Raw genomic sequence first — 11,128 nt, forward strand, 5'->3', positions numbered from 1 at the left:
CCTTTTTATGTATGAGACAGATAATGCCTCGTTGTCAATCGTCAGGCACTGATTCGCTCTCCCATACCTTGAGCACAAGCTGATGAACCACTTGGTGTAATTGGCCGTCTCCATATTTAACTAATTCGGTTGTAATTCCATCGGCTCCTGGCGACGTATGGTTTTTATGCCGGTGGATTCCACGGACTGTCTCTTCTATACTTGGTGGTGGCAGTATTTGTCCGCCGTCTTCAGTTGGCGGGACCTCCAACTCGCCGATGTTCTGGTTGTTCAGTAGTTCATCAAAGTACTCAACCCATCGCTCTAATATGCCTATTCTGTCGGAAATCAGATTACCCTCTTTGTCTCGGAAGGATGCGCATCGAGGTGTAAAAGGCTTCATCTTGCTGACTTGTTGGTAAAACTTCTGCGCCAGGTGCGGTTGCCCCCTGTATTTTCTAGTTCACAGACTTCTTGATTCTCCAAGGCTTCCTTTTTCCGTCTGTGAAGTTCCTTCTCCACTAGACGGAGTTCGTGATAAATTTCCGCGCGTGCCCGCATTTTTTGAAAATGCAACATTACTCGGTATGCAGCATTCCCCTGTTCCGTTGCTAGCTTACATTCATCGTCAAACCAGCCGTTCCGAGTTTTCTTACGGTTGTGAAGATCATTTGTTGGTGCTTCATCTCCAGGATCTCTGTTGACTGCGGTTATTGCGGAGTCAGTAACTGGAGTCGTGGGGCCAAAATGAACCATACTGTCCGTATTTCTGCTCTAATATTTATACTTTTTAACTAGTGCCCAGGTTCATTTAAGTAACCTCATTATGTCACGTGCTGCGGTGGATGCCGAAAGTAGGGCGGTTATTCTTTGCCGGAAGCGGCAATACAAGTGGCTTGGAGTCCCCGCGATACCGGATGCCCAGTTTTATCTAATACTGCCATTAAGTGATAAGCAGTTAGGCTCGGACGATCCTACCTACTTGAAAGATAAAGGCGTTGGTGGCGGTGGCTGGGGTAGGTTAGAGAGGCAATCCGTCGAGAACTCCCCGCAATATCGAACACTTATACGGACTGGTGTATTTCTCCATGGTTCTGTGTGAGAGTCCCAAGACCTCAAGGGGAACCGTAAGGGATGGAATTTAGGTACAATACCTCTGGCTGGCCGTATTATAGAAAATACAACCACCCCTTAGAGATGCTTAATTTCTTTGATTTATCGAGTCAGTCCTCCATAGTTCACCTTCTTCTCCACGTGTTTTCGGTAAACCGGATATATTCATGTGATCATTCCATACTTATATGCAAGGTTTTGGGGGATTACCTTACATACACCATTATGCCTGTTCGTATATTGCACCCGCGCGATTGCAGTGCAGCCAAAAATGAGATGGTCCACCGTCTCCAGCGCCGAATCATGCATTCTGCACTGATCGTTCTACATCTACTTTTTCGTTATGAGCTTTTTATAAGCCCGGTTGGTGACCACACCGTCCTGAATGGTACACGTAAGTCCCTCCGTCTCAGCGAAGAGCTCTCCAGTACACCGCCATCTATTCGGAAAACATGATCGTGTTTACCGTGCATTGCCTTTGACTTCAATTCATCTATACGCTCTTGGTCTGACTTCACACCACTAAGCATATTGAAAAATCGATCCTTTAAGTTAAGCGGAGTCAGCCGGCAATCTGCCTTACAAACAGCCGCATACAAGGGAGTGCCTGCTTTTTGCTGTAAAAATAAGCGCACCTTCTCGACCTGGCGGTATTGTTTTGCCGCCAAGCCAATTACGTCTCTGTCTCCGATGTCACCAGGCATGTTCATCCGCTCCACGGCAAAGCTATGGATGATGCATCCGCCACTGGACCTCTTCCAGATCAGTTTTCGCATTTAACACGTAGGTCATATTTGATTGCCAAGTCATGCCTTCTAGCATTCTTCAGTAGCCACGAAGAGGGGTCTATTGCCATGCAAAACCAAAGGGGACTCAACGAATCCCCTAGAAGATGTCCGGTACTCCGGTACCATCAGATGAGCGCACTGATAAGTTGGTTTGAGTAGCTATGCTATGTAATAATCAAAAAGCGCTGCTTTTCAATATCATGCTATTCCATTAACTGAACAAAGTTAGCACTTGGTCTCCTTTCTGCTCAGCGGTCGAGAACAGAGTTCGTTGACAATACTGTGGACAAATGTCATACTTGATACCCTCCAATCAATGTCAGGCTATCCGTTGAATTTACTGCGGCTATTAATACAGCGGCAGACGCGAATCCACAATGATTCGCGGCTACTATGCGCCGCCACAGGGATATGCGACACTTCGAAGACTGTCGCCAAAAACTTTATTAGTTTTGGTCTCAATGCGATAGGGACGCAGGTCATCGATTTGCCAGGTATGGGGGAGGTTGTTGAAAGCCTTGGTATAGCAAGTAAAGAAATTTCTTTGGCATTTAGTTGCCTGTCCTACTACTCCCCACTCGATAATGAGTTGCTCTTTGCAACTCCTTGACCCGACTCCTCAGCGCTTGTACTCCTCGGACAGAATTTTGTTCATCTCGAGGAGTGCATTGGTAGTTCCACTAATAATGGACGTTATGAATTTGTAGAGGGTTGGCAAGCAAGTAATCGGTCAAGGTAAGTAATTCCTGCAGTGAGGGGGAGTGGAAATTAAACCGGTCGGGTTTCACTGGGGATGGCATAGTTCCTGCAAACCCTCTGCACTTTACTTTATTTATTTTTTTTATTTTACACCTAATTGCTAGGTGTGGTGATGGTTTCTTCATTGGGTAATCTGCAAGACTGCGAAGTTTCTGCACTTTCTCCACCTATCCCCTGAGACGCTGGAGTGACGTACAGCCATTCAGACTGAAGCTATCTATCCCTCCTCCTTTGACAACCGGGCTTTGGACCGGCTACAGCGGAGTTATTGTAATTATTATTATTTTTAGTAACTGCGGAACTGTCGGTGCGATATAGGCGGCTTCGTAACTGAGAGGCAACACGCTCTTTGTGATGCTCTCCTGGATTTAAAGAATTCGTTTTACCATGTCCCACGTGAAATTATCTGGTATGCAGTGAAGCAATGTCTGATAACAAAGGATTTTATGCGTTGGGTTAAATGGTATACTGTCGTCTCAAGATTAAAGTTCGAAATGTGGCCGATATACCGAAATTGATCCGTATTCCTCCCGCTGCTTATCAAAGAAACGCCCCTCGCTATTCCCCTTTTAATTGTCATGTACACTATCACGCGGGACATGCAACTCCCAGTATCCTACACACTGCTTTGCGGTCTCCATCTGAATCTGAAAAAAACAGAGTGTGGTGTATTTTATCTCAACGTGTTGTCCAAACATTTCATTTCATTCCATTCAATTCCTGAAACATTTCTTTCATTTTATTAATTCCATTTAGATTCAGCAATCCATTCAATTTCACTCAACTTCATTCAATGCATGAGCTGAACATTTTAAATTCCCACGGTGCACACACCGATATGCCATAAATAACAACAATTATCATAATCTGTTGACGTGACCTACACCAAATGTCAACAATAATTTATAGCTTGGAGAGGCACCCGCTGATGTAATTGGAACCGATGGTAAACATACATGCCCTGACTACGGGATTCCATAATAAGTAGCGAGACATAAGAAATGCACTTCTGACAATGATTTTCAATCGTTACTGCCCATCGAACATACTTATCGATGGAGTATGCCGTAAAGTTGTTAATTTACTATTTTAAGCTTTGACGAAAAAATACAATAGGATGAAATTTAATACCATTCGAAGAACCGCGTGTGAAGGTGCTACTGGGACTCTGCAGTCCTGCCCTGCAGATGCTCTGAATGTACTTCTGCATATCCTCCGCCTAGACCTCCACATTAAATACGTTGCAGCGTGTAGTGCCGTCAGACCACGTGAGTCTGGATGCTGGGCCGCAAAGTCCTACGGCCACAGCAACATCCTAGCCGAAGTACCTCGGCAAATCTAGGCATTCCCCACGGGCTATGCCACACGCAAGCTGAACTTCGCGAGAAACTTTGTGGTGGACTTTCCAACCAGGGCAAAGTGGAAGACCGGCGGCGTGTTGCAAGACTATGACACGGTATTCTTTACGGACGGATCAAAGATAGCCTGTGGAGGCGGCGCTCGGATTTTCTCAAATACACACAGTGTATCCAAGTCGTATGGTCTCCCAAGTTTCACCAGTGTATTCCAGTCGGAAGTACTGGCAATATTGGAAGTCTGTCGATGGCTGGAGCGAGATTCGACCCCCAAGCGTAACAGAGCCACATAGAGAGGAATGAGCAGGGCGACGGATTGGCCAGGCGAGGCTCTGCTCTTGGCAGTCCCTCGGCGAATACAGTCGGTGTTTCGCTGGCGGCTGTCGGGGGTCGAATCTACTCGCACTACTTAGCAGTCGTTGGCCTAAGATGGCGAAGGCTTATGAGCTGTGCCAAGTCAAGGGGAATTTGGTCCGCTTCTAACATAGCCCGATCACGAGAGCTGCTGTGCCAGACGCGTGCCAATGTATTCAAGATTACGGCAGTCAGTACGGGGCGCCGCCCATAGGGGACCATGCCCCTAGGCTCGGCATACCCTACAATTCGCATTGCCGAAGCTGCGGAAAAGGAAGGAAGACCCTCCTGCAATTGCCAAGCTCTGGCTAGAGTCAGGCTGCGGGCACTTGGCGACCCGAGAGAGATTTCTAGCTGCAGGGTGGGAGAGCTGCTTTCATTCGTGAGTGCTACGGGCTGGCTTTGAAGATCCGAGCCCGCTGGACTCTACCTCCCTGCTCCCATAACAGCAATCATGGTCTTAGGAGTTTGTAATATCAAAACGGCACACCAAAGCTCTAATTGGGCTCCTCGGAGCGGCCACTGATACCTACCTACCCTTAGTATTTTAAGAAAATGTTGAATAGTATATAAGTCAGAGGAAACCTCAATAAAGTATTCATTATACTTCAAACACGCGGCAAATTGCTTTTTCTCTGACATGATTGATTTATGTGGGATCCTAGTGATAACATTACACCCCCCTTTTGCATGTATGGTGACCCCCGCCCCTAAATGCGGCGTAGAATTATGTACCTTACTGTATACTTCAGGGCAACAGTTCGCACCTTTTCACCAAATTTGGTGTCAATCGCTATAACCGTCTCCGATGCATAGACACACAGATATACATACATATAGACAGACAATAAACCGATTTTAATAAAGTTTTGTTTTACACAAAACCTTAAAAAAGCAAAGAAATATTATCACATATGTGAGAAAAATCTACATATTTTGGAAGAATAATTCCTGTCATCGATCTTTCATGACATATTTACTTATTACTTACAGTCTTCGATTTTGAGCACCAGTTTAGGGTTTTATGTCAAGCAAAACCTTATTAAAATCGATTCAATGTCTATCTGTGTGCCTGCCACACCCAATTTATTCGAAAACGGCTAAAGCGATTGTTACTATATTTGGGAAGGTGTGATCTGTGAATCCCTTTATATATGAGGGGTGCTCCCCATACATGTTAAGGGGGTTGTAATTTTTTTTGACTTTAATACTAGGGTCTTTGAATAGAACATGCTTTAACCAGACTTCAGAGAAAAACTATTCCTGGAAATGGCGTCGAGAACTGGGTTCGCACCTTTAAACGCCGGACTTACCCGAACGTCCTGGCGGCAGGCATCGAAGAATATATCTGTGACGTAACGTTTGCGTCATCTTCGATGGACGGTTGGCGAATTCTAGATGAAGAATCCATCATGTACCAGGCGCTCTTCCGTGATTGGAGCGCCGCAGGTGTGTACATCGGCACAGAGGGGCGAATCCTGGTGGGAGGTCACTTTAATACTAGTGTCTTTGAATAGGGCATGCCTTACCCAGACTCTAGAGGGAAATGATCCTGGAAATGGTGGTGAGTACCAGGCTCATATCTTTAAACGCTGAATCCAAGCGAACGTCTTGGCAGCCAGGGTGAGAAGGAACCATCTCTTGCATAACGTTCGCGTCAAAATCGCTGTCACCGTCGATAGACGGCTGGTGACTTCCAAAAAACTTCTCAGCAGATGGCTACCATTCCATCTTATTCGCAGTAGTTGACGCTATTTGTCGATGTGCACCAGCCCGGCGTTTTCCCCATACGTGGGACGTCGCGGGGGTGTATATCGAAGGATTTATCGACGCGCATGGAACATACAGAGTCGTGATAGAGAGCACAGCAGGAGGTGGTAGCGTTGCAGCGGATACTATAGTAAATTCAGTGATAACAGCCTTAACAAGCCTCCTATGCACTAGTGAACGGCAGAAAATTACTGTGCTTGGAAAAGAGTATCCCAAGCCAATCATAAACAGCCAAAAGGAGACTCTCCAACACGATAAATAGAAACAAAGATCGCGGTTGTCAGAACCTAGTAAACTAGGCAAATGGGGATCTGTAGGGACTCAGTTAAAGATTGGTCACTGGGCAAATTGGGGCTCTGCGGAAACCCTACGTATTTAGTACCGGCCAAATGAACAGCATTGTCCCCAGACAGACGCGGATCTCGATGGGTATTGCTTTTCGTAACGCTTGATGTCGGAAATTCCTTCAATTACATGAGATCATCAAATGGCTAGAAAATTCATTCTGCGAGTTATCTCTTGCAGATATGAGACGTCTGAGGAGGATGGAGATCATGTCGGGGTAGCACAGAGATCTATCCTAGGGCCGAACTTCAACCTACTCAGAGTCAGGGGCAGGGACCTCTGAAATGCTTTTTGTGATAATCTCTCAACATGCCAGAAGAGCTGCTTCTGGTCGGTCATGCAGATGATGTTGTGACCATACCGTTGAACAGGCACAAAGCTGACCTGGCACATTGATACGATGGGTAAGCGGAGGGAAAAAACTGAAGTAGACACCTTAACCAGAAAAAGAATACCTAACCTGCATCCCATATCAATCGGCGAGTTGACTGTAGAGTCAAAACCAGAGGTCAAATACCTTGATTTGACGCTCGGCTCGAAGATGAGGAGATATGGACTGATACCCTTGGCATGGAGATGTACGTAACCGTCTTACCCAAGTACAGATACGGGAGCATTACGAGAGGCGTCTGCCTATCACTATCTGCAAATCGGCAGTGATGGTGATCGCGGGAGTGATTCCCGGTGTTCTCCTTACTAAGAAACATAAAGCTATATACAGCTGCAAGGGCGAAGACTTTTAATAGATGGTTGCCCATAATAAACGGCAGCACCCACTTACCGAGTGGTGACTCTTTTGGCAAAATGTACCAGTGAGCAGATAAACTGCGCGGCTCATCGGCAATTTAGATTATTAGATTATTTTTTTACCCAACATCTAGGTTGGCATGGAAGTTTTCAGTCTTTCCTGCACAAGATTTGGAGCACACGATGCTGATCACACTTTTTTCTCTTGTGATGAATTTCGTTGGCAACTTTACGTAGACACAGGGGCACTCTTTCCAGACAACGTTGCCAGAGAGATGCTGTAGGGCGCTGAGAGATTTAGCCGTGTTGCGTATTACATTGAGGTTCTTATCTTTGCGAAAAAGATTGAGTTCGACCGGTGATGGGACCGGAGGGCAAAGGGTTCCTTGAACTTAAAACTACCTTCCTCCTCTCCTCTCCCGTAGGGGAAAGAAATTCCTTGGCTTGATGGATCTTTAAGCCGAGAGATCGGGAGGGGTAGTGCGGAATAATGTGTCAAACCGTTCCAGGTTGCAGGTCTCTGATAACGGGAAGGTGTTTAGTTGGTAGTCGGATGGCAAAAGGTTCCTTGAACTAACAACTACCTTCCCCCTTTACCCTCCCATTGGGGAAGGAAATTCCGTGACTTGAAGGCGCCTTAAACCGAGAGAGCAAGAGGGCTAGTGCGATATAATGTGTCAAGCGGTCTCAGGTTATTTCTCTGATTGCGAAGCTCTCATCGTAAACGCATTCACCTACCCTACTAAAGGAAAACCCGATCAATGTGGGATCCGATATATAGAACATATCTCCTTTCTTAAAACTAACTGCTTTTATTTTTACCTTTTTGGTTTTTACGCCAATGTTAAGGCCATCTATCAAGAAATTGCCAACTATCGCTGGTATCTGGTAATCACTTTTCTTCGGTGGTTCAATTACGGTCTAAAAATAAAACACTAACACACTTTAGGATTTATATTCAAATTGGACCGTTTAGTAATCAATTTATTATCATTCGCATTGAACAGCCTCACAAGTTTTTAAAAAGTTCAAGATAAATGCAACAATTGTCCATGTATGTAATTGCTCACAATTTCTCTCCAAGAGGCTTGATTATTATTTCATGAACCTGTAAAAAAAACATCTTTAGATTCATGCAGCTCGTCGAGAATATTGTTTTACCTGGACATGAAGAGGCGTGCTCAATACATACAGCACGGCATTAGATACATCTTCAGGATTCAAAAGTGATATACCCGAGTCTCTCAACTTTTGCATATTCGGGACTATTTCAGTTAAGACTCCCCCAGGACTGATACTCTAGAAATGGAAATTCAAATGCGATCATTTTATTACGTTTGCCCTTGTTGTCGCCGCTTTTATTTGAAGCATTTATGAAGAGGTATTAAAACCCAATGAACTTTCATAAAGGCGACTATGAGTAGAAAGTTCGATAACTTCCAAGAACTATCTAATCCAGGCTTGTGGTATAAAGGTAGCCTTTCTGTTAGCGTCCGAAAAAGGAATCCTCGAATTTATAAATCAGAAGTTTGCATTCTACAAAGACTTTTTGATTACTCTTTGAATTACATCATATGTGAACCTAGTAAGAACATGACTAGTGCATCATCCAAATGGTTAAATATATTGAAGCCGATGACAGGTAATACTCACAGTAACTTTAACTTTCGTTCCAGCGTTCGCGAATTCCTGACGGTAGGTTTCAGCCATTGCGGTCAATGCAAACTTAGCAGGAGGATACATGTTCAACGGTCCTACAGGTGACACGGGAATATGATGTCCAGCAATGCTATTCATAATGATAATTTGCCCATCGATGTTGCGCTTCTTCATCAAATTAAACGCCTCCCGGACACAATAGAGAGCACCCATAATGTTCGTCTCTACAATATTGCGCATAGTTTGAGTATTATTTGCGCCTGTTAGCTCCACGCCCGCCGCTACTACTCCGGCATTGTTAACAAAAACATCAACCCCCTTAAATTTAGTCTCGATCCAGGTAAAGGTGTCCTTTATCTCGTCTTCATTTCTAACATCACATTTTTTGGGATGGTAACGGAATTGTAGATTTTCTGGAAGAGCACGCTGATTTTCTCGAAGGCGTTCTTCGCGTCGAGCCAATGCAACAACAATCAAACCATTTTTTACTAAATCCGCGGCGATGGTTGCTCCAATACCGGCACTAGCTCCTGTCACTACAGCCACTTTATTTTGCCACCGTTCCATTCTGCTTCCTTTGCAAACTGATCAGAAACTCAAGATTTTACTGGTTAATTTCTGCCAACTTATAGTAGGCTCCCAACAGAAAGATTGCATACGGGAAAGGCGAGCTGGCTATTTAACGAGTTTTCCAGCTCCAGGGATAATTGCAGTTGTTATCTTTCGATAACCTACGTCCAATTTGAACTGAACCTAGAAGTCGGTCTGTTTACAATTTCTGAGAAAGAAGAATTGCTTTTATACAGAAAATTAATACAGAACTGAGTCATTGAATCAATTTCAATATTTTTGAAAAATAATCTTTTTCCTCATAAACCATAAATTTATACATTACGTATAAGTAGTCAATTAAGATATTTGTGGTTATAGGGAAAACCCAAGAACTCATTGCCCTCCAGATTTGGTCACCCACCTACGCAAAATGGGGCTTCAAAGCTCTGGGAAGAAAAGTCCTCGAACAAAATAATTATAATGTCAAAAACGAGATTAAATACTGATCAAGTGGAGAACCAGGAGTTCGTAACTTCGGGTATGAAAGGTTTTGTGACTTATTTATATGAGAATATGTGGGTACTCGATGGTGCAATTAGAGGAAAGCTCGAAGTGCATATGTGTTAAGTACATAAGCAGACTAGTCACTTTATGGTGATATTGATATTCCATGTGTGTATGGTACAGTGGTGGAAATTCACATGAACTCACTCCAATTGTTGATTAAATTGTTAAAATTTTTGACTCTATTTCTTACAGAGCGAAACTTCAAACTATTTTAAAAGTGGAGCAAATAAAACTTCAGCTTATTTGAAAAATGGAAAAATATAGTGGAAATTCATAAATTCACTAGCAATATTTTAACAAAAGGAAACCAATAATGCACAATTACACGTCTTAGAGTGCAATATTTTAACCATCTATAACTTTGTTACTAATAGTTGGATTGGCTCGAAACTTTCCAAAACTATGTTTAACATTATCACCTATACTGATGGCAAATGCATCTGGAATGAAGATAAGGGGGGTTTCCGTGTAAATTTCTAAAATATGTTAATGTGCTGTTATTAACTTTTTAATTGATATCGGAATGATATGTATTTGGAGGCCCAGATTTTTAAAAGATGCCTCATTGTGTTTTTTTTTCAGATTTTTCAGTTGGATAAGTTCTGAGAACAAGGCCTATTTCTTTTTTTGGGCACTCATTTTGAGTCTTCACTCTCCTATGTTTCACCCAATGTCAAAAAGAATATCAGTTTCGAAAAGTACTAATCGAGTCCTTTCATTTGATACTCCGCATGACCATGTTCTGTGAAAAACAATTTTACACCCTGTTTTTGCATATATGTGGAGCCCCTCCTTAAACCCAACACAAAATGATGCAGCTCATAGCGGTTAACGAATAACAACAAACACCAAATCCCCAAACGACAAATCGTGCAAAAGACAGTCAGGCAAATTTGTGAGGAGTTACCAGATTTTCCATCAGGCGCGACTCCAGATGGCAAATAGAGCCATGCCTATTGATATGTAAATATAGGTGTACTATGCACGGACTGACTCTGAACCCCAATCCCGTGGCTTTTGAAGGTGAGCAAACGGGTTTCCGACCCTCGGCATCCCTTGACGACAGTGCCTCGGTGATGGACAACTTGGCCATCTTCGCATCAAATACTGCAAGTAATTTAAATTTGGGGAAGGGGGTGT

General features: G+C 43.7%; 1 protein-coding gene across 1 annotated transcript; it reads right to left on the reverse strand.

Annotated features, from left to right (window-relative positions):
* Positions 1–8,222: 8,222 nt before the first annotated feature.
* On the reverse strand, positions 8,223–9,535 carry LOC119653369 (farnesol dehydrogenase-like). The gene is made up of 3 exons (XM_038057915.1): positions 8,864–9,535; positions 8,372–8,509; positions 8,223–8,318 (listed from the first exon to the last, which is right to left on the reverse strand). The coding sequence occupies exons 1-3, from the start codon at positions 9,434–9,436 to the stop codon at positions 8,277–8,279; spliced, it is 753 nt and encodes a 250-aa protein (XP_037913843.1). The 5' UTR covers positions 9,437–9,535; the 3' UTR covers positions 8,223–8,276.
* Between the last annotated feature and the right edge of the window lie 1,593 nt (positions 9,536–11,128).

This window comes from Hermetia illucens, chromosome 1 (assembly GCF_905115235.1).
Source record: "Hermetia illucens chromosome 1, iHerIll2.2.curated.20191125, whole genome shotgun sequence".
NCBI classification, from domain to species: domain Eukaryota; kingdom Metazoa; phylum Arthropoda; class Insecta; order Diptera; family Stratiomyidae; genus Hermetia; species Hermetia illucens.

Coding starts and splice junctions, on each gene's coding strand:
- LOC119653369 (XM_038057915.1), bottom strand. CDS start 9,436: ATGGAACGGTGGCAAAATAAAGTGGCTGTAGTGACAGGAGCTAGTGCC. Junction 8,510..8,863: donor GAACGAAAGTTAAAGTTACT/GTGAGTATTACC, acceptor TTCCATTTCTAG/AGTATCAGTCCTGGGGGAGT. Junction 8,319..8,371: donor GCACGCCTCTTCATGTCCAG/GTAAAACAATAT, acceptor TTTTTTTTACAG/GTTCATGAAATAATAATCAA.